The following is a 19,575-nucleotide window of genomic DNA, read 5'->3' as shown; positions in this document are numbered from 1 at the left end:
ACTTCATTTTAAGTGTACACTTATTTAGAGAGTTCAGGAACAGAAAACAAACGGTCTGAGTTCTTTTCTTTTAGTTTTCCCTTTCCGCGCATGCGTCTTCTCCTTTTACGTGCATGGCGCCATTTTATTTTTGCACAGGAATACATAGTTTTGCGCGAAATTTAAATCTATCTATATTGCTGCCTTTTGTGGCTTATTTTGATTAGGATCAAAACGAAATAATAAAATAATAAAAAAAGAAAATATATATAAAAAATAAAGTATAAAATATAAAAATAAAAAATAAAAGTAAAATTACCAATAAAAAGAATAACATTGAAAACTAAAAGAATAGAAATAGTAATCATAAAACATAAAGTTACTAATGTCAATTTTGTGGCTTTAATCCACAACTTGTAGTTTGTCTTTTTGCCTTGTGGTTTAAGTTTGATAAAATAATAACCTATCTGTTTAGCTAACTTAATTTAATTAACTCTGGTGCTGCTTGGCGACTTGGGTGGTTTTCTGAGGTCATTACTGCTCTCGGAGGTGTCCTTTGCGACAGAGTCCGTTTCCATTGGTCGTCCGCTTGGCACCTAATTTGCGTTGTTCGGACCGATTATGATCGTTCGCTGCTTTCCAATTGAAGTCTCCGCCGATATCCCAATAGAGTTGATTCTTTTAATGGCGATCTGCACCTTCGGTTGCAACAGTCACTTGCATTATAGTTGCGACACTTTTTCTTTGATAGTTTTTAGAATGTAACCTTGCTCATAGCGGCAAATGTAATTGGATGGATCCATAAGTAAGAACCAATCACGTTCTCAGCTCCGTTATAGTTGCGCGTTCAGAAACGCATCAAAAAAAGTGTCGCAACTATTACTACGTTTACACGGCCCAACTAACGCCGAAGTTACAACATCAATGTTATGATACTAGCTAATCACAGTCTTTCCATTCTTCTGAGGAGTACTCGGGTGCTTTCCAACAAGAGACACAGGCGACACTGTGTAACACAGTGTCTACATTGGTGCTTTCCAACTATGACACAGAGAAACACAGAGCGACACTGCAAAACACAGCTCAATCTTAAGTTTGGCCGTGTCAGCCATCAATAGTGCCAACACATCGGGCAAATAAATTATTTTTTCAAGTGTGGTACTGGTACATTTTAGTCATGTTCAGTCATGTTTTGTCGCCTTAACATACAAAATTAAAATTATAGTTTAAACCTTTCGTTTCTTTACATGCTACATCTTTAAATTAGCACAATGGACTTATATTTTTACTAAAAATGTTTTCGTGTTCGAAAATAATGTACCGGACCCAGAATTCTTAGATAGTAATCAATATTCATTATTTTTATTTAAAGAATTGTATAAGCCTAAGAAACAATGCATTCGTTGATTATTCATTATTCATACGTATTTTATCGGATTAATTTGCAAGTTTATTCTTTTGTCGGCATTGTAAAGAAGTTATTCCTACATTGGATAATGTAAAATTCTTCTTTAACGGGTCTGGATTTTCTACGGATAGATTTCTGATTCAATTCGAATCTGTGTTTTTTTACTAAATCAGTCATTTAGTGACCGTGTTTGGTAACTTATCTGTTCCATTTAGACTACACAACTGTGTTAACTGTGTCTCTCTGTGTGACACTGTGTCACACTGTGGCACTCTTGTTGGAAAGCACCCCTCGTGATTAGCCAGTTTTATAACATCAATGTTATAACTTTGGCGTAAGTTGGGCTGTGTAAACGTAGTATATAATGGCCTAGTTTACATTGAGCACTTAATACGCGTACTAACTCGTAACTTTCTATTAATTTATCTTACTTTCGACAATGCGTATATACATAATACGGGAGGGTTCCGATAGCGCACATCCCGATAGTCCACCAACCAATCATCTTGACTTATCTAACCCAACCTACGGAAAATCTCTAGGCATCTGCCATTGTAAGTGGTGCTATCGGGACACAATACATACTACCACAAAAGCAGTAGCTGTTTTTCCCTCCTCACTGCACAGCGCCGCGCCTTCAGCTGCGGCTGCCTACGTCTCAGCGACCGGCGGTCCTTGCGCGCGATGATACGCGCTTATTCGCAGAGTTTATTAATTTTTTTTTCGTTAACTATGGCAAATATTAAAAAATGGTACAGAACTTTTCTGCTCAGTTTTACTTGATCTATCAATCCACAAAACCACGGGCGGTAGTTACCTGACACCCTGTATATCCGCATCCCAATTATCCCAATCGGAAGCGCTCGGAAAGACGTCGGCTCTTGTCGGCGGCTAGCGTCCCCGCCACTCGAGACCGGGTATAGACACTATAGACGGCGGAGTCGGTGTGTATGTGTGTGTGTGTGTGTGCGTGCGTGTGTGGCGCGGGGTCGGCGGGCGTGCGAGCGCGGCGGTGTCAGTCAAGTACAGCCTGCCGACGATAATTCGTGCGAACGAAGCGCCTGTCTAGACATTTCGGTACAAACATATCGAAAAAAATGTTGCAATTTTTTTGCTTTTGATCATACACCCATACGCACGCACGCACGCACGCACGCACGCACGCACGCACGCACGCACGCACGCACGCACGCACGCACGCACGCACGCACGCACGCACGCACGCACGCACGCACGCACGCACGCACGCACGCACGCACGCACGCACGCACGCACGCACGCACGCACGCACGCACGCACGCACGCACGCACGCACGCACGCACGCACGCACGCACGCACGCACGCACGCACGCACGCACGCACGCACGCACGCACGCACGAATAGGGAGGTGAGATAAAAAATGACAAAAAAAAAAGATAAGATATTATGTATTCTTGAGTTTTTGTCAGATTTTGACGAAACTTTGCTACTTTGAATGAGATTTCAATACTTTTCCAGCAATTTATTTTGAAATAAGCATTTGCAAATGATTTAGCATGTCAACAAATATAAGAAAACATGCATAAGAATGGTTCAATCATTTAAGCACAAATTAGATTTTTTATTGGTTTTTTTCTCTATTTTTTTATGTACTCTTATAAAATAAGAAATAATAAGTAAACAATAGAGGAAACTTATCTATCCATGATATAACGAAATGTAAGATAAATAAAATTAAAAAATTTCAAGTAAATGTATATTATAAATATTATAATTAAGGCTCCTGAGTACTCGCCGCGGCCATATTGAAGTCGTGACGTCAGAAGCGAGAAATTGCGTGAAATGACACGTAATTTTGTCCGACATGCCATTTGTAAATAAAGCCAATTTGAATAAAACAAACTAAGCAGATGACTTTAAAACACTTCTAAATATCGGTCACGACTATCCTTTTTCCGCCTAACAATCAGTAAATAGTTGTAAAAAGCATGTAAAGTGAAGCAATTGAAACAGGAAAACACATGGGCACGTAATTTTGTCCGACGTGCTATTTCTAAATAATGCCAATTTGGATAAAAGACTAATCAGATGGCTTTAAAACACTTCTAAATATCGGTCACGACTATCCTTTTTTTGCCTAGCAGTCAGTGAATAGTCGTAAAAAGCACGTAAAGTGACGTCTATTTAGACAGGAAAATACACGGATAGCTATTAAAAGGAGTGAAAAATGTACTTTTATGTATAAAATTCAAAGAAACTTTACTCGCGGTCCATTTTTACGAATTTGGTAAATACGAGACAAGTCATGTTTTCACAATGAAACACATAATAACAAAATGACATGTACGATAACATTTCATCGTCAATCTGTCACGTTTCACGTGTATTAGTTCTAATTTTGTCCGCGACGAAATGTCGCTATCGTCAACGCGGAGTTCTCGGCTGAGGAGTCAGGAGCATTAAATGGTATATTTAAATATTATAAGTTTATATTTACATCACAAAATATTTATTTCAAATAGTATTTTTTATAATAACAAGTGCGAACATTCGTTTTTTTTTTATTCAATAGATGTGTATTCCAGAGAATATAAATACAAAACGTTCGATTTGTGTTTAGTTTGATTCCCTCATAAGGCGATCAAAGAAAATTCGTGCAACTTAGATACGTGTATTTGCTGCTGTTCATTCGCTAAGTGTGTATCCAGCTATAGACTCTTTAAATGAATATTTCTATTTGAATTATTTCAATTTTTCGCCAACATTACATTTTGCCACTGTTGTCTATCCTAAAACAAGTGAACGAAAATAATTGAATGATTCGCATCAAGAAAAATAACATCAAAAAATGAAACTCAAGATATATAACAAACTTGTAATTACGATTTTATTAACGTATTCTCACAAAATAGTCGACAATGTGAAACTGAATATCAGCGCCGTAATTCATGGCGACCTGTCCAACACGTTCTTCCGTTTCAATCTATTGAGGCAGATGTAAATTATTCATATAACTTTGTTGTGACGAACAATCAAAGTATAATAAAGGAAATTTCATCTCGTCATCGACCGGTAAGCAAACCGATCAACGCCTGCTTCTCCTTCTCTTTCTTGCGTACAGACTCCAGATTCCTTTGTTTCCAAGAGCTCTTCCGAAGCTTTATCGGACGCGAGCCCACGTATCGGCCTAAAAAAAAAAAAAAAACGCGGCAAAATTAATTTTCTAAGAGAGAGACATCAAAAAAACCTGTTTTTTGACTTATTTCTTGGATCTTGAATTTCAAACTTTTTTTTATGCCAAATAGTACTAAATAATGGAACACTAATCCCAGAGAAATATTAAAATAAGCATAAGCGCGGTTTCGGAGATATAAAAGGTTGAAAGTGATGGTTTTTCACCAGTGATAACACGGCGCCGTTTTTAGACTTGATTTCTGTTGTTTGAATAAAAGTTACCATTTCCTATGTATTTTTGCGCGTTAAACATGAATCTGGTAAGCGAATTGCTCTATCACGTTAGATTTCTTAGAAAAGTGTCAAAAATGATCATTTTTACCTCACATTGGCGTTAAAAAAAATCTATTTCTACCTATCTAAAAATCTATCTTTTATATATATATATATATATATATATATATATATATATATATATATATATATTGTCATGTCCTTCGGTCTTCTTCTCGCGTTTCGCTGGAATCGATCAATATGAAGTGATTGACGGAAAAAAAAGATCGTCTCTAGGACGAAGATGTAAATAGTTTGACATCTGAGTCCGATTCGGGCGCTTGAATGGTATTGACGTTTGTGCGATTCTGTTTCCTGTGCGAAATACCGTATACCATATTCTGTCCTTTAACTGTGTTCTTAGTTTTGCATTAAAGCTCTTTCTTAAAAATCCGTGTTACTATTACGCGAGTGTCAAATGAGACGGACATAACATTTTGGGGGCTCGTCCGATCGTTGACAGACAGATTGTTAAATGATGACTTCGGCAACCTCATCGTGCACAAAAGGAATTCAGCTCAGAAAAAGGCCTCGTCCTGCAACACCGGCACAACTCAACAAAAGTGAAATGTTACCAGTTCTTCGCGAGGAGCTTCTTACACTTCGGGAGGACAGAAGGTTACAGCAGAAATGAGAGGCAGAGCTTCTTATTTGTTTGCAGCAGAGATGACGCGTTACTACGCTTCGAACAATTACCACAGCTAAGTCCTTTCAAAAATGTTTATTTTTGTGCGGGAGGTTCTGCTTTGAATATTAGAGATGCGTTGCGTCCACGTTGCTTGCGCGCGAGGAGTCTTCCGTTGGATGGTCGAGGCGTGTTGTGTCCGCGTTGCCCGTGCGCGAGAAGTTTCGCATTGAATGAACGGGGGAACGCGTTGCGTTTGCGTTGTTTTGGCATGCCTTTGGTTGAGGAAGAAAATATTCTTGTCAAACGTATTTTACGCTTGTATCTAAGCCTATTGATTTTTATTGTTTTAATTGACGCGTATCGTTTCCTCTTAAAATTTTCTTGAGTGCATAGAGAGAGAGAAAGAGAAAGAGAAAGAGAGAGAGAGAGAGAGGGAGAGAGAGATAGCTTTAGCTTAGAATTTCTTCTTTGCGAGATTGAGATTTCGTTTCAGAAAAGAGGAAGACGGTCTAACATTTCTTTTTCTCCCAAAAAAGGCGTTGATTTGGGAATAACTCGGGCGGCGCTCAGTAACTCGTGGCAGTGGCCCGGGATACAGCAGGAAGTCGTCAAGTGGATTGTGATTGTAGACGCGGACGACGCTTGGTAACCTGTGGCAGGAGCCCAGGGTAGAGCAGGAGGTCGTTATTTTGGTCTGATTCGCTGAGGACGACGCTCGGTTACCCGTGGCAAAAGCTAGGATAAAACAAAAAAGAATCTAAGATTTCTTTTTCTTCCAAAAAAGTGCTGGTTTGGGAGTGATACTGACGTCGCTTGATAACCTGCGTCAAGGGCCCAGGGTAGTAGTCGTCGAGCCTCCCTGGAAATCCTCACCTTGGGGGATAAATTCTAAAAAAGTCGTTCTTTTGTCAGGAGTTGAAAATGAATTTCGATTTTTTTTCTTCTAGTTTGCAGGAAAAGACGATGCTCGGTAAACTGAGGCAGGAGTTTAAGGTAGAGCAGAAGATCGTTAATTTTGGTCTGAAGTGCTATGTTTTGTTTTGAAGATTCTACTCTGTTGGAAGTTGTGACGGTCTAAGGTTTCCTTTTTCTTCCAAAAAAGTGTTGGTGTGAGGTTAACGCGAGCGACGCTCAGTAACCTGTGGCAGGAGCTCAGGGTAGAGCAGGAAGTCGTCGTGTTTCTTTAGAAATCCTCTCCTTGGGGGAGAAGGATTCTGAACATTGTTTTTCTTCCAAAATCGGGGGATGTGAAAGAGGGAGAGAGAGAGGGGGGGGAGGCAAACTAATGTTTTGTGAATTGAGTACTCGTTGGATCTTATTTTATTTCAGTTTGGAGTCTTGCAAGGTGGAACCATTTTGACACGTAGAGGAAAGTCTACAAAATTTGATGGCAAAATTTGATTTCTTCAACTTTCTAAAGAAAACCGCCTCGTCCCGGTTTTTGAATCGAGGTTTTCCTGTGGGCCTAAGGGCAAATGCTGAGGCGGAGACATAGGGAGCTTTAGAGGCGTTGGGTCCTCGAGAGCTAATTCCCCCCCTTCTCTGAAGATTCGTCATACGAAAACCAGCTAGAATATAGCGTCGAGAACTTGAAAAAAACAAGAATCCTATGCTAGCAATTTGAAGGCCAGCAGCTCGGTAACCTGGAAAAAAAACTGTTCCAGGGTAGAGCAAGAAGTCTCGCCTGATTTCTCAAAGGAGACAGGAAAAAAAAGTTGGTGAAGTGCAATAAATTATTCCCCGTTAGATTGTCGGGACGACAATCTTGAAGAGCGGGGGGATAATGTCATGTCCTTCGGTCTTATTCTTGCGTTTCGCTGGAGTCGATCGATATGAAGTGATTGACGGAAAAAGAAGATCGTCTCTAGGACGAAGATGTAAATAGTTTGACATCTGACAATGAGTCCGATTTGGGCGCTTGAATAGTATTGACGTTTGTGCGAGCAATTCCGTTTTCTGTGCGAAATACCGTATACCATATTCTGTTTAACTGTGTTTTTAGTTTTGCATTAAAGCTCTTTCTTAAAAAATAGATGTTATTATTACGCGAGTGTCAAGTGAGACGGACATAACAATATATACGCACGCACGCACGCACGCACGCACGCACGCACGCACGCACGCACGCACACGCACGCAAACCATCGCATTCAACCTTTGTATCACCCTCCGGAATCACACTATGTTCATCTTAAAATTTCTCTGGGATTAATGTTCCATTATACAATACTATTTGGCATAAAAGAAAGTTTGAAATTCGAGGTCCAAAAAATGGGCCAAATTTGGTGTTACTCTTTCCGTAATAGATAAATTCATCGTATTAAGAACGTATTAAGAACCGATTATTCGCTACAATCTTACAATTCAAATCATCACAAAAATATTTACCACAGATATGTTCGCGACTATAAATATAAAATTTTATATTCTGTCTAAAAAGAGGAACCACAATAATATGCAAATATATATTTTATTAAGATTTTTTACTATTAAATCGGTGCATAAGTTCTTATCGAAGCAGATAGATGTCAGTACACATGCGTTGGTATATTTTTATAAACAGAAACGTTTATGGTTTTTGTAAGTTGACATCTCTGCATTAAAATTTATAAAACTTAAATTATAAAACTTGTTCTTTTTAGCTGAAATGATAGTTGAGCTGAAACTATAGTTCAGAGTTTATCTTTTTGTTTCTAACGTAAAGAGAAAAAGATTAACTGTGAACTAGCCAATTAAAATTAAAAAGGACTGGCCTATAGTTGATTACCATAGCCTTACATTTAATATGATTAAAAATGGAGCCAGATAATAAGTATATTCGCCACTGCCTTTTGTTTTGTTTTCACCAAAAGAAAAGTGCTGCAGATGCACACAGAATTATTTTTGAAACATAAGGTGAAAATATTAGAATATACACGTATTGTTTTAAATGATTTAAAACGTTTAAAACGATTGAAAAACGGTGATTTTGATATAAATGACAAGAACTCTCCAGACGCTTCGAAACTGTAAAAAGGGAATTACAAACATTGCTTAATGAAAAGATGACCCAACTCGTGAGTTTGTATTACAACTAGGATCATTCACTAATTGTTCATTGTTTAAATACAATAAGAAAAATCCATAAGTATGGAAAATGGATGCCACATGAATTATCTGAACGCGCAATTAGCAATCGATACGTCTATTTTTCATTGCTTGCTAAGCAAAAGGAGAAGTTTCTTGTGACGTATTGTAACTGGTAATGAAAAATGAATACTTTTCGATAATCCGAAAAGACAAAACCATTGGGTGGAGCCCGGCCAATCAATCACATCAACGCTATATTTATAACCATCAAGTTCTGCTGTGTATCTAATGACCAGGAAGGTGTGCTTTTCTATGAGTTGTTATCACCGGACCAAATCATTGCGGGAAACTGCTATAACAAGCAACTGAAGGCAACTGCATAGAAAATTAATTAAAAAATCGCTAGCAAATAGCCAGCAATCATCGCAAGCCATCCTACTGCATGACAATGTCACATATTGCTTAAGGAGACCAAGGAAGCATTAGAGTTGGAATGTGAAATTGCTCCAAACATTGCTCCTTCTGATTATGATTTAACCAGATCAATTCTCTGCTACAAATTCCCATAGGAATATTCCTATACGTAACTTATCGGAAAATGACCCAAGTGCCCTGTAGAACCTACATGGAACCTACATGAAACTATATGGAATTATTACAGTCCTACATGGAACCATTACATTACTATATAGGACCATTATGATTTCATATGTGATACCTAAGAAAATCTGTGAAAAAGTTATCATTTATTCAGTGCATGCGCGTATATACAATAGGGGAGAGTGGGCTAAACCGTGTTTCAAACAGGAGCTTTTTAATGTAAATAAATATGGTTAAGTAGATTTGCATGCATTTAGAATGTAAAGTCCTTATAAGTCACCGAACAGCAAAGTGACAGCAATTTGACAGTTTTCATCTCATAAAATTCATAAAAAGACACGAATACGAGGTGTGTTCAAAAAGTATCGCGAATTTTGTGTTTTTTCAAAAATTATTTATTTATTCATGAATATCTATTTTGTCCCCTTCAAAGTAATCCCCATGAGATATTATACACTTGTGCCAACGGTTTTTCCAATCTTCGAAGCACTTCAAAAAATCATTTTTTTTTATCTTGTTCAGCTCCTCCTTCGATGCCGTCTTTATCTCGTCAAGCGTAGCGTAACGTCGTCCTTTCATGGGCCTCTTCAGTTTAGGAAACAAGAAAAAGTCACAGGGGGCCAGATCTGGGGAATATGGTGGCTGCGGCATCATTAGTGTGTTGTTTTTGGCCAAAAAGTCGCGCACAAGCAACGATGTGTGAGCAGGGGCGTTATCGTGGTGCAAAAGCCAATTTTTGTTCTTCCACAAATCCGGGCGTTTCTGGCGGATTGCTTCGCGCAAATTGCGCATAACTTGCAGGTAATATTCCTTATTGACCGTTCTACCCTGTGGCAAGAACTCATGATGCACCACGCCCCTGCAATCGAAGAAAACTGTCAGCAAAACTTTCACATTCGACCGAACTTGGCACGCTTTTTTCGGTCTTGGTTCGTGCGGCAGCTTCCATTGAGATGATTGAGCTTTGGTTTCCACGTCATAACCATAAACCCACGATTCGTCACCAGTTATGACCCTCTGGAGCAAATTTGGGTCGTCGCGGACAGAGTCCAACATCTCATTAGCAATGTTCATGCGATGCTGTTTTTGGTCGCAATTGAGCAATTTTGGTACGAATTTCGCGGCGACCCGTCTCATGCCCAAATCATTGATAAAAATCAAATGGCACGAGCCAATCGATATGTTTAGGTCCTCAGCAACTTCTCTAACGGTGATTCGACGATTGGCCAATACCATTTTCTCCACTTCATTAATTTTTTCGTCTGTTGTTGAAGTGCTCGGGCGTCCGGCACGCTCTTCGTCGTTCACATCTTCTCGGCCTTCTGAGAACATTTTGTACCACCGATAAACGTTGCTTCGGTCCAAGGTAGCTTCTCCGTATGCCACAGTCAACATTCGGAATGCATCCGCGCACTTAATTTCGTTTTTCACACAAAATTTGATACAGGTTCTTTGATCCATTTTTTTGAATAGGTAAAAATCGAAGACGATCCAAAACACGTGCAAGCAAAGCAGCTGTCAACAATTAAGTGAACATTCAAAATGGCCGAGCTTGTCGGCATAAGTGAGAGACATGAGTACCAACATAACGCCACAAAAAGATCGAAATTCGAATATACGTAACCCGCGAAAATTCAAAATTCGCGACACTTTTTGAACACACCTCGTATGTATTTTCAACTATCATACAAAAATTAAAAAAAAAAAATCCTTCTAAATCAATATTTAAAAAATATTAAAATTTTGAAAAGTAATTGATTTAAAATAATTAAAGAATATAGAATTCAAAAAGACCAATAGTGATCATTCTTGCAGTTTATTGTAAAATTTGTTCCAAAGTTCAAAAAGGGTAGTATTCAAATCGAACTTTTTACATCGAAATTGCAACCTAATCGTAGTACTGATGATCGGCCGAGCAGTGGTTCTAAATCGGACTGGATAAAGCGTTTCTATATTTTCCATTATAGTTCTACACAGAGAAATACATTAAAATAATTTCAAGCAAAAATGAAGGGAATTAAATTATCTTTCCAACGGCATCTTCGGTTTTACGATCGAACTTTATTTGTGCCTTATAGAGCAAAAATTGCAAATAGATCCGACTTGTCCCCCCCCTCTCTCTCTCCCTCTCCCCCCCTCTCTCTCTATATATATATATATATTATAGTATATATATATATATATACACACATATATATATATATATATATATATATATGTACATATATATACATATTTATTTATTTATTTATTCAATATGTATGTTTTCTTATAATATGTATATGTAGGTTTTCTACAGCGTTTGAGACTTTACATGTTTCTTTTAAATAATTAATATAAACTATTATTAAAATAACAATAGTGTAAAGTCATCTATTATTGGATAGGTTCCAAATGGCGGTGTTTCTGCTAAACTAATAAGCGCATAAACTAATAAGCTTGTTCCATCATGAACTTAAATTATTACTCTTGGGGTGAAATCTATTTAATAGAAAATTCATTATTAGATCTTGCATGCAATCGTTCACAAAAAAAATTGGATGTTGTCCGCGCGTGCGTGTACAATGTTTTACAACTTTTCAATACAATTTTTTCATACAATGATAGTAAGAAAGCCTTCTTCGGTCGCAGCTAGATCTTAGTACTTATATTTATTCGTGTGATTTTATATACTTTTCCGAATTCAACCAGGATGTGCGCCGAATTAATTTTCGTAACACAGCATGTCAAATAAGAATTAGTAATATCACTATTTATATTAAATTAATTAATTTAATATAATAATTGATGCTGATTTGCATCTATATACCCATTCCTCCCTGAAAAAACTGTAAGAAATTTATTGCAAAAAATAACACATCCTGGTTGAATTCGGAAAAGTATATAAAATCACACGAATAAATATAAGCACTAAGATCTAGCTGCGACCGAAGAAGGCTTTCTTACTATCATTGTGTTGTTACACTATCGGTCTAATAACATATTTGTAACAAACTTTTTAACTTTTATATTTATTATATTTATTACTATTTTAACATAGCTAACTTAAGTTTATAAACATTAACCTATTATGACTAGAAATACATCAACATATTTAAATGGAGAAAATGGTTAACAGGTCAAAATTTTATTTTAGCTTAATAAATTTTATAAGCCATTAATTTTACTATAATTTAGTAGAAAAATATTAAATTATTTAATCTGGCATAAAATAAATCAAATATAGCGCAAATCAGATATCTGGCAAGCAACAATTTCATTTTCTCAACCTGCGCTATCCGCAACAATAATACTGGAAATCCGAGCTTACTGACGTGGCGGCAACAGGTGACAGATGACAATATGTTTTCCCACACAAGCTTATCTATGTAAATAAATATTCCAGGAAGAGAATAATAGAGATAGAAATCGATCCCCCGCGGAATACAAAGTATATGGAGCTCATTCATACCTTCTCGCATTTATAATCCTATAAATTTTATAAAATTTCAAGACAATTTTTTTATCAAATGCAGTAAACAAAAGTCAAATATTCACAATTTGTAAAAAATTTAAATAATTTATGAAAAAGTTTGATTATTGTAATTCTTCTTTCTATTTTTTTTTTTATTCGCTTTCCTGCGATCAAAAAATGAACAAAAGCCTACCCTAACAGCCATTCAAAGTCATTTCGTTTCGCAGCATTTGCTCTCGTAACTTCTTCTCATCCTCCTACTTTCTCTTAGCCGTTGTTTTATTCTACACGTTATGGTTCGATGACTGTAAAAAGAAACATGACGAGATTTTTTCCTATAAAGCAAAGAAGCTGAAAGCATTTTGAAGTTATAGCACAAAAAGCAAACACAGGTTCCTCTTTACAAAAACGCCGCCGTCGCATGAAATTATTTGTTCACCATATATAACATTTTACTGTATCTACCTACTCAATGTCTCTTTTGAAAAAAGAAATAAAAATTTAAAAGCGCGCTTTAAAACGGCGATGAAAGAAAGCAGACTGTAGCTCGTGGTAACACTCTCGTGTTTGCAGTTGCATTGAAATCCCGAGATTGTGAAGCGTATAAGATAATATTTGTGGGGCCAAAAATATCCTTTTAAATAGCCAGGCATCAATGAGAAATTCCGCCGAAAGAGAACGCGTTATGCGTCCAAAGGGGCTTACGACCTCGACTCTCCCGTTCGCACGCGCTCTCGATGATCTCGATTCCGGTCCCAATCGCCCACGCAACAAATTCCTTGTCATTTTTACGGTTTCTACGCGAGACGAACAAACGGACATTCCCCTTTCGATCGCTCGCTTTAAACCAAATTACGCATAGAATTCGAATATCGTATCGTGCGAGCAAATATCCACCGGGTAACGAAATTTATATTTGTCTTTCATCCTCTAATAACGTCCGCGCGCGCGTATATGGGTAAAAATTGGATACTCCACGTGGCACAAAAATCGTTACCGCACGACCGTGTTGCGTATCAATTCGAGGATGCGAAACACAGGACGCTACAGGCAGAAAAATATTCCAATGCTAAAAAAGCAATTAGATACTCAATTTTTGCTTTTCTTCTTTTAAATAATAATTATATCTGTCATAAATTTATCATAAACATTAAAATTCAAAATATATTCTGAATATTAGTAATTTAATATGCAGGTACTTCAATCAGAAGAATATAAAGTTAAAAACTGTTTTTTATTCTGATTTTTCTTCTCGCTACAATATTATATATAATTTTATTATATTACAATATTCTTCGAAAGAATATAAGTTTTTATGTTCAATGTATGATAAATTTTTTTTTAATTTGCGATAAGTATATTTTAAAACAATTATCAAGAAAATATTCTTTGTTAAAGACTATTAATCGTTATTTATAACATGAAAAAAAAGTAAATCAAGCAAGCTTGTATCACTCTCCTTGATAGTATTTTTCTATATATATTATAAAGAAAAAAAGGACATTCTTATTTGGAGAATATTTCTTTTTGAAATATAAAATATTGAAATAAAATTATATATGTACTATAATATTAAACATAATTTGCTTACACAAAAAAATTTTATAGTTTTAAACTAATTTGAAACATGATTGTTAAATAGAATATATTAGTTTTAATTTGATATTATTTCTTTGTGTGCACACAACAAAATTAGTTTATTAAATCATTGTTCCATACATATGCAACAATATAAAATGTTCTTTAAAGAATTTAATAATTTTGAATTTTAGCGAAATAATTGAATTGGAACAAAAGTTTGTAGCATTTTTTAAAGTACAATACGATGTTTAAATATTTTATACATCGTCGTGCACAGATTTATTCAACCATCTATGTGCCATTTTGTTCCACTGTCTTTTGCCTATGTTTGCGTTAGCTTCATAATTCCATCCTCCTAAAATGGCATCTTTCTAGGCGATAAACTGATTGATATTTTTACAAACTTCCAAAGAATTAATGCTAATTTCTGTCGGATTTGTAAAATGATAAAAAGTCTGGCGTTGTCCTGATGGAACAGGATGAAACGACTATCCTTCCAGTTGGCCAATTTTAAATGCTTTTCATCGACTGCTGCTTTTAATCGGTCCAATTAAAAAGTTATCCGAATTTATTGTCTAGTTATATGTACTCACTAAAATGCAAAAAAGTTGCAACACTTTTTCGATGAATTTCGGAACTTAGCTTTGCTCATAAAACAGATAAACGTAACTGGTTAGATCCATAAGCAAGAACCAATCACTCGATGATCAAACTGCATTCCGAAACTCATTAAAAAAAGGTGTTGCAACTTTTTTGTTTCTCAGTACAAAGAATTCGTAATGTACGATGCCTTTTCAATCCTACCAGATATACAACATCAACACCTCTTTTTTCACTCCACATTGTTGTAAACGACCTTTTTTCATCAACCGTGATTATTCATTAAAAAATGAATTCTTTTCGTTACGTTTGATCAGAGAACAACTGATGGAAATGCGAAATGTTTTCCATTAAATCATGAGGCACCTAAATATTGTAATGGTATTCGAATATCTCTAAATATCTTATAACGCTCATCTGAGATATGTGGAGTATCTTTACGATGTTTCCGTGTCATGTAACGTGAATTATTTTCAATTAATGTTACGATTTCGATAGTCATCATCGACTGCGGAAACGTTCTCAGTCTTCTACATCAAAATTGCCACTTCTAAAGCAATCCACTTACAAACAGTATTCTCAATTACGACATTATCTCCATGAAATATCATCTTACAAAATGTATACATGTTATATGTTTCAGCTATGTGTAAAACAAATTCACATTCAAACACCTATTGAAAGAAGCTGCAAAAATTTATATTTCCACTCAATAATATATTTTTATTTCAATTTTATTATAGTTAAAATTTACCGTAAATTTAGAAAAATTTTACTGTAATTTTAGTAAAATTCTTTGATATTTGCGTTATCCCACGAGTCCCGTGATTTTAAAAGTAAATTCAAAGAAAGTATTCTCACTGTAAGAATTCATTTTAGTCAAAATCATCATGGCAATTGAGAGGAGAACAAGGATCAGTTATATAAGTATGATCAGTGCGATCGCGAGGTTGCACTGCGGTTCGTCGAGATTAGTCTCAAAACCTGCGAGTACCTCAAGCAACCACGAATCACATATCCGTTCTATTCATCACATCCGGAACTCCATCTCGTACATTACATTAAATAATATTGTAGAAATTAAGAAAAATTAACAAAACTAACTGCGAAATGTAAAATCCCTGATTCATTCTCACTTTTAACACTTATAACAGTTATACATGATACTTCTAATGGTCTCGTAATTTTAATTTGTCCTATAGTCCTTTCTATTTTTCTGCATAAACGCGCACGTGATCGAAAGAATCTTTAATCTGACATTGCGTTTAGTTGTTCATTTGTTCAAATTACTTATTGCGCCCATTCAATTTCACGAGATACTCTTTGTTAAATGTTCTCTCTCTTTCTCTGTTTCTCTCGCGCGCAAAAAAAATTTGCCTATTTTTAAAAACTTAAAAAAAAATACTGCACATAATTTTTCTAACTTGCCCATACATTGTATACTTATTTGTATATATTTATGTATACAAGTTGACGTATAAAAACATAGAATAGGTACAGCAGTTTTCTTTGACAAATTTTCCAAAAATAGGTTATTTCTTTGCACTCTAGACTTTAATATTCCTTTAAGCCTCATTCTTTTTGATGAATATAGTTTAACAAAATTCTTATATTTTATTTGCAATCAAATTCTTTATTACGTGAAAAGACTGCAGAATCTCCCTAAGAAATTGACAAAGAAATTCAACGCCATTACCTGTATAACATTCGCCAAGACCAAGAACACTAGTTCCAGAACGTTACAAATAAGAGCCAAATAGCTTTCGCGATTACATGGCGGGAGAAGGAATTTTATATCGCGCGACAAATCTGTCCGCGGAATCCCACGTATATCGGATTGCGTCCGCGACTAATAAGAAATTCCGTCAAATTTCCGTGCCCACCCTTACAGGAGTATGATTCATCGATCTTTTGCACCCGCGCGCTTGTATTTTATCGAATATTACAAGCGTCGCGAAAATTGAGTAAATAATTATAAATAACGCCGTTTTATAAAGTGCATTTTTTGAACACTTGCGTTTAATCCAAAATATTTTTATGATCAACGCAATTCAGAAGAATCGTAGTACTATGTGGACGACATCTACGAAACCATACGCTTCGTGATTCAATTAATGTTATATCATTACCATCACCAATTTAATTTATCTACCGATTATCTTTAATGGAGCACGCATACTAAAATATATCGCATACGAAATAAATTCGCACATCTAGCAAATGCTGAACAATATGTCCAAATATTCGCTGAGTTACTCGCAACAGCACTTGGGAATATTGGTTTAAAAATATTTTACATACACCTATTAATTACACAATTAATAGGTTTATGTAAAATATAATACACGAAGAATATTTTAGTGAAATTTAACCAAGCTATTTTATATTGTATGATATATTATTATATATATTATAAAATATATTAATTATATATTTTATAAATTATATATTAATTATATTATTATACATAATATAACATTATATTACATATTATAAAATGCATTTAGTAAAATTTTAGTAAAAGATTGATGCCAAAAAGACCTGTTTTTTAGCGCATTTCCTTGACCGCGAATTTCAAACTTTTTTTATGCCAAATAATACTGTATAATGGAACATTAATCCTAGAGAAGTTTTAAGATGAGCATAAGCGCGGTTCCGGAGATATAAAGGGTTGAATAAGATGGTTTCTCATAATACAGAGCGCCGTTTTCAGACTTCTTTTCTGTTGTTTGAATAAAAGTTCCCATGTATTTTTTCGCGTTGAACACGAATCTAGTAAGTAAATTGCTCTACTAGATTTCTTAGAAAAATGTCAAAAATGATCATGTTTATCTCATCATGGCATTAAAATAAATCTAATACTTCTATATATCTATTTAAAAACCTATCTAATAAATATATATACACACATATCGAAATGAAACAATGTTTTTTATAGATTTTTATCCCGGATTGAGATATGACCTTAGTTTTAATCTAGTATGAAAACTCCCTGAGATAGATGGAGTTGAAGTGATACGTTAAACTGCCTTTCACGGATCATGATGCTTTTCTATTGAAAGTCTCCTTGTCTTTAACAGATTGGGGTGCTTTTTTAATGTGAGTGATAGATTTTTAGATAGGTAGAAATAGATTTTTTTTAACGCCAATGTGAGGTAAAAATGATCATTTTTGACACTTTTCTAAGAAATCTGACGTGATAGAGTAATTTCCTTACCAGATTCGTGTTCAGCGCGCAAAAATACATGGGAAACGGTAACTTTTATTCAAACAACAGAAAAGAAGTCTAAAAACGGCGCCCTGAGTTATGAGAAACAATCACATTCAACTCTTTATATATCCGAAACAGCGCTTATGCTCATCTTAAAATTTCTCTGGGATTAATGTTCCAGTATACAATACTATTTGGCATAAAAAAAGTTTGAAATTCGAGGTCCAAGAAATGGGCTAAATTTGGCATTACTCTTTAACTAAACTGTTTTCTAATGTAACTAATAAATAAAATAATATAAAATAAATTGATTAACCTTTTGGAGTCTATCGGTACATATGTGTCCCATCCATGTATTACGTGCGTCTAATAGTACAAATCCATTTACATCCACATTTACATAAAACATGACTTCAGATATAACACAAGTAAACGAAAAATAAATCAGACTTCAAAGGGTTAAATACTAAAATTTCATTACTTTATAATAAAATTCAAAGTCCCCTATTATTCCATTACAATAATTTTTCTTAGAATTTTCACTTAAAATTTATTTTTAAAACAGTAGTCGTGGGACAACATAGACTTTAAGGAATTTCACTATGATTTTTATAAAATATAGTAAAATTTAAATAAAATTTAAGTAAAACATTTTATAACACTTTTATAAATTAAATGACTCAATAAAAGGTTCTACGAATTAAATTCAATTGTAAATAATATTACCAATAACAGCCGATACAAGATTTTCGTGTACAAAATACTTAGCTTTATTATTTAATAATTGACAATGGTGTCATTCGAATGCTAAAGCGTATATACATTGAAATCCGCAAATGTTTCGACTCACTTTTTAAGTTCTATTTAGTGCATTACTAATAACTGTTATGCAAAAATAGATTTTTTTTGGTCTTGAATAAACGAAATGTTTTTCGATGGACTTTTGGTCGCTAAAAACAAATCTGACGGCAAAATTGGCCTATCAGATTAGGTTTTCAAGAAAATTGAAGTTAAATATATCAAAATTGACATTTTCAGTCATATTTACCATTCTTTTGCGAACAAAATCTTTTTCCCAATTTCATTTACGTAACTTTAAATAAAGTATTTATCTTTTACTATTACATGAATTTGTTTTTATAACGCTTTTTATCATACGCATAATTAGCATATTATAAATCATAAAATTAAATAGATAACACATGCAGTTATTGTATATAACACATAGATAACACATACAGTGCAAAAATAAATTTTTTCAGAAAATCTGAATAACAGTTTTTTAAGAGACTTTTAGTCCCTGAAAACAAATCAGGCAGCAAAATTGGCTTACGTTTCTAAATAGATAATTATCTATTCAATTTCTATTTATGCTAATTATTCATATTAAAAAACCGTAATAAAATTCATATTGTACGTAAAAAAATAGTACTTTAAAGTAGCGTAAATAAAATTCAAAAAAAATTTATTTTGCAAAAAAATGATAAAAATAGCCAAAAACGCCAACACAGCACATTTAATCTCAAATTTCTCGGAAACCTAACATGATAAATTTTG

At 34.8% G+C, this 19,575-nt stretch overlaps 1 protein-coding gene across 7 annotated transcripts in view; it reads right to left on the bottom strand.

The window, feature by feature from the left end:
* Positions 1 to 418: 418 nt before the first annotated feature.
* LOC105198110 (RNA-binding protein 42) overlaps positions 419 to 19,575 on the bottom strand; it is a 46,140-nt gene continuing 26,983 nt past the window's right edge. Inside the window, exons 5-6 of one of the 7 annotated variants that reach the window (XR_005574455.1) lie at positions 4,252 to 4,555; positions 3,890 to 4,157 (exon numbers count right to left, since the gene is read on the bottom strand). Coding sequence is in view for 5 of the 7 variants with exons in the window: in XM_039447710.1 (XP_039303644.1) it covers positions 4,431 to 4,555 (125 nt within the window). In the remaining 2 variants the exon portion in view is untranslated. Of the gene's footprint in view, positions 678 to 3,889; positions 4,556 to 12,254; positions 12,642 to 12,760; positions 12,932 to 19,575 lie in introns of those variants that run through there. The other 6 variants (XR_005574456.1, XM_039447711.1, XM_039447712.1 and 3 more) reach the window with 6 other exon arrangements.

This window comes from Solenopsis invicta, chromosome 4, assembly GCF_016802725.1.
Source record: "Solenopsis invicta isolate M01_SB chromosome 4, UNIL_Sinv_3.0, whole genome shotgun sequence".
In the NCBI taxonomy this organism is placed as follows: domain Eukaryota; kingdom Metazoa; phylum Arthropoda; class Insecta; order Hymenoptera; family Formicidae; genus Solenopsis; species Solenopsis invicta.
The sequence above is the reverse complement of the archived record's forward strand: the minus strand, read 5'-3'. Positions and strand labels throughout refer to the sequence as shown.